Raw genomic sequence first — 4,398 nt, forward strand, 5'->3', positions numbered from 1 at the left:
CCTCGTGGTCAGTGGCCAAAGTACCGAATAAACCATATATCATAACATATATTATGGCAACTACTAAAACACACTAATTCCTGTCTTATAGGGAACTTGCAATCCAGACTGAGCATGCTCAGACGCAAAGGATTATGGGATTATCTGTGGTTATCGTAATACCTAATCTGGAGCTACTGATAAAACATAAACCTCCCACAAAGGTCAGGATGACTATGAATTGATTATTTGTGGTTACACACAATGTATCAACATTGTTTACAGTACTAATTGATTAGTATTTATTATCACATTTCCCATGATGCAACATTCAAATTTGCAAGTTCTTATATTGAAAATGAGATCATGGCATATTATATTTTTTTGAATACCGAAAACCGTCACAGTAGAAGTAATGTAATAGTTTTGTTATATCATGTTCACAAACAAACAAACAAACAAACAAACAAACAAACAAACAAACAAACAGTCAGTCAGACACGCAGATAGGCTGACAGACAATTGTGTTATACCACTGCCTGCTTCTGTACATACTAGAATACCAAGTTGTATGAAGCTAGCATAGCACCTATTTTCGATTATTGTTCTGGGGTGTGATAAATTTGACAAATGTGAAATATCATTGGGTTTTAAGATTTGTTCTTGAGTACACAGTCAGACCATTAATAGAAGAAGTCTGAGGTACACATTAGGATTTTCTCCAATCCCAGTACTCATAGGAGACACTGGTTGGCTGTCATGTAGATATCGAAGGTGAGTTAATATGGTTAGATTGTGGAAACATTTTACTAGTCTAGATGGACGTAGAATCATTCACAAAGCAGATGTACTTGTGGGACCATGTATCGAATCAACATCGATACCACCGATCTCAGAGTCATTATAGATCATGCTTGCCTCAGCTGAACACGAGTAAGATCTAAAGGATGCCACCAGCGTTGCGTCTGTGTGATGATAATCTTTTTTTGGATATTATTTACAACATCATTGATAATATTTTTAACTTAACCAAGAGAGTCAAAGTCTTATTGTGTGCATTTCTGTATTCAACATCACGGATTATGTTATGTCGACTCTGGTTTACATCTATACTAGAGATGTGTATGCATTTCATACACCAACCTTTAGTCCAAATTGGGGCAAAAGGCGTACCGACTATGTCACTTTACTATTTTGGTAAACTTTTAGATAGGAGCATGACCCCCGCGTACACCGTGACGACATACGCCCCAGAGGTCGCCTTCTATCCAAGCATTATCAGACACTGTCAATATTCTAGGTCATCCAACACAGATTTGCAGAGCTGTCTATATTAAGGTCTCTTAAAGGAGTTTACTCGGCACTTGAATACGGGTAAGAAACTTAATATACACAAACCAAGTCTAGTTTGCAAACAGAGGTTGTCAACTTGGTTTGAGACCTTGAGTCATACACTCTCCAACGTACATGTTGGAATTTTGAAGTTGTCGTGGAATGTACTGGATATGATGTGGGTGTGTGTCGTTTCACCTATCAGTATCTCTCCACAGTACACATTTTTAAACCTCTTCGCCAAAAGAATAGATCACGTGATTAAGTGTGATGTGTATTAACTTGTAATTAATACGTCATCAATGATAATTTTACACCATCTGGAAGCATAGACCCTCCACCAACGTTGGTGGAGGGTCTCTGCTGGAAATTGAGATTTCTGTATCCGGTCTTGGAATCGGATTTCAGTTCCCGTGACCTTTAGCTTCACGGCGCTTAAATTGACACACAGACTTATATATTTTGATTCTTTGACCTGTATACCACTAGAGAGTGAACGAAACATTACAATCTTTGACAGTAACGGAAAATTAGTCAGGTGAGGACCATGGAAATAGTTCCCTCGGAACTAATAAAAAAAAAGGGACAGCGGAATTCAAAATCAAAATGTCCGTTAGGATAGCAAATAGCATAGCCTCAGCTCGCCTTCAATTTTAGTCTATAGTGCATGCATGACACGTATTGCCAGGGTACGGAGTTCTAAGATTTGATAGCTGCATATTTGTGTAGACTAATTGACAGGTGGACCTTCGGAACCCGTAAATTCTCATTCTGTCATGACGGCTTCTGGTCATGTGTACTTTTTCGGAAATACCCGTCTCTGTTTGTTCACCAATTTGAATTTATAGCGAGAGAATGGTGCATCGACTTTTAGACACTGTTATATTTCACATGTAGGCTTTAAAAAAAAAATGTGTTGGTTTTAGATAGTTTATACTTGGTTTGAAATTAAACAAAACATGTCGGCCATCAACCGTGCCCTGTCGTGAGAATGTGTATAGCTTTCACAGTGAACAAAAGTACTGACACGCTATTCGGAGTGGATGCAACCAGAATGGAAATACTTGACGGCTTTTTGTTCACGGAGACAATGGGTTCCTTTTACCATTTAACCTCAGACTACTAAACTAAAAAGTCTTTTGCAACTTCAACTCTGAAAGGCTGACCCCTCAACTAAGAATGTGTGGGTTATATGTAAAATGCACAGACTTACTTAGCTATGCTAAGATCCATTCAAAGTTAGTGAACAAGTATGTCTTTGGACCCAAACGTTGAGAACAATCTCTTAGTGAGTTCATGGATGTATTAGGAGACCTTATCTCCCCATAATACCGTGATCCATGGTGAGTTCCAGCCGTCCGTCCTACTGCCCTTTCATCCATCCATCCATCCATCCATCCATCCATCCACCCCACCCACCCACCCATGTCTACCCACAGGGGCGTGTAATATTTCATAGATTGTTGTTTTCCAGGTCTACAGACTAAATATAACAACCTTTTGACTATATATTCCTACCTGTACAGGGGAAGCTTATATTTATACGTAGTATATAGATTGATACATTTGTAGCAGCAAGATTCGTATGATATTTTCCTAAGAAAACGGAAATCTAAGCAATAATACATGCCCATGTGCGTCTACCAACTTCTCTTGTATACCGCGTCAGACATCAGACACGTCGCCATAGTGACAAAGTCCAAAGTCAAACAAGTTGAAAATACTACACAGATTGTCAGGTTGTATAAACTCAGTGCGGTGGTAAAATAACTGAATTATTGTGGGTAATTCAACTACTTGCGTGACAGTACTTCTCATAAATCTCATGAGAAAAAAACCCAGAATAAAGCAAACTCACTTACTGTTTAGTGTTATTTTAAATATATGGACACTAAGAGATGTTTTTTTTGATGGGGCGGGGTGTAAGTAGATTGAGGGCAGGGTGGGTGGGAGCGGTTGATGTGTATAGTCTTCTCAAAACACTATCTGTCACAATGGACTTTAAAATGACCAGTTATATTCCAACCTTTCTCCCGAACAGCTTGTGTATGTTGTAACCATGGCGACTGAAATTGACATAGCAAAAGATGGCGATATCAGTTACAGGCTATTGTCTAAAGATCGGTTGGAAGAGGGCGCTATTCTGTTAAGTCACGCATTCCTCAACGGCGAGCCGATCGTCAGTTGTATCAAGCAACCATATGAAGCTGAATTGGCCTCCAACAAGAGTGTCTGCCACGCAGTCGTAGACGACGGTGTATCTCTGGTTGCTATTGACAACAGCTGTGGGAAGGTCGTTGGCATAACGACAGCTGGTTTGGCCACAGCTGGTGAGATTCTCAAAGAGGCACGTGGAGATGAAGACGTGATGCCAGTTATGGCCCCACCGGCGACGCTCCCATATTACAAACCTATAGTTGCGATCATAAAAGAGCTAGACCAAATCCTCATGGATGATTCGGACTTCGTAAACAATCCAGATGCCAAGGTGTGTAGTTCCGCAAAGTTGGGAGTCGATGTGAACTACCGGGGAAGAGGTATCGCCTCAAAACTAATCGAGCTCAGGACACAAATCGCAAGAGAGAAAGATTGCAAGTTTATAATTGCCCAAGCTTCAGCACCAGGAAGTCAAAAGTTATACAGTAAACTTGGTTTCGAAGAAGTTGGCGAAATAAAGTATAAAGACTTCGAGTACAAAGGAGAAAAGGTCTACAGCTCCGTTACGATGTGCCCGTCGGCCAAAATGGTAATTTTAAAATTATAATTTTCAACTATCAAAGTCATGACGTAGAATGACCAGGGTATATATTCCATATTTTCTGTTCAAATGCAAATGATTGAGCTTGCGTTGGAAATCTCAGAATTTTTAAAAAATACATCATGCTGAAAACAGAGCTTGAAACAATAGCATATCGAAAAGACAAGTAACTGAATGGAAAGTGTCACTCTGATTAGAAATGTAAAGAATATAGACTCCCACGTAGAGGGCGCTCGACAAGGGGATCTTGTTCGGGTGGTGGTATGTGTTTTCAATGTAAAACTGAAATATTAGCAAAAATTGCGCAAACTACCTTAAAGTTACTAAGA

At 39.6% G+C, this 4,398-nt stretch overlaps 1 protein-coding gene across 1 annotated transcript; it reads left to right on the forward strand.

Annotated features, from left to right (window-relative positions):
• The first annotated feature begins 1,270 nt into the window (after window positions 1–1,270).
• LOC144451769 (arylalkylamine N-acetyltransferase 1-like) lies at window positions 1,271–4,075 on the forward strand. Its single transcript, XM_078142672.1, has 2 exons — window positions 1,271–1,353; window positions 3,353–4,075. The coding sequence occupies exon 2, from the start codon at window positions 3,371–3,373 to the stop codon at window positions 4,073–4,075; it is 705 nt and encodes a 234-aa protein (XP_077998798.1). The 5' UTR covers window positions 1,271–1,353; window positions 3,353–3,370.
• The last annotated feature ends 323 nt before the right edge of the window (window positions 4,076–4,398 follow it).

This window comes from Glandiceps talaboti, chromosome 21 (genome assembly GCF_964340395.1).
Source record: "Glandiceps talaboti chromosome 21, keGlaTala1.1, whole genome shotgun sequence".
Lineage (NCBI taxonomy): Eukaryota > Metazoa > Hemichordata > Enteropneusta > Spengelidae > Glandiceps > Glandiceps talaboti.

Coding starts and splice junctions, on each gene's coding strand:
- LOC144451769 (XM_078142672.1), top strand. CDS start 3,371: ATGGCGACTGAAATTGACATAGCAAAAGATGGCGATATCAGTTACAGG.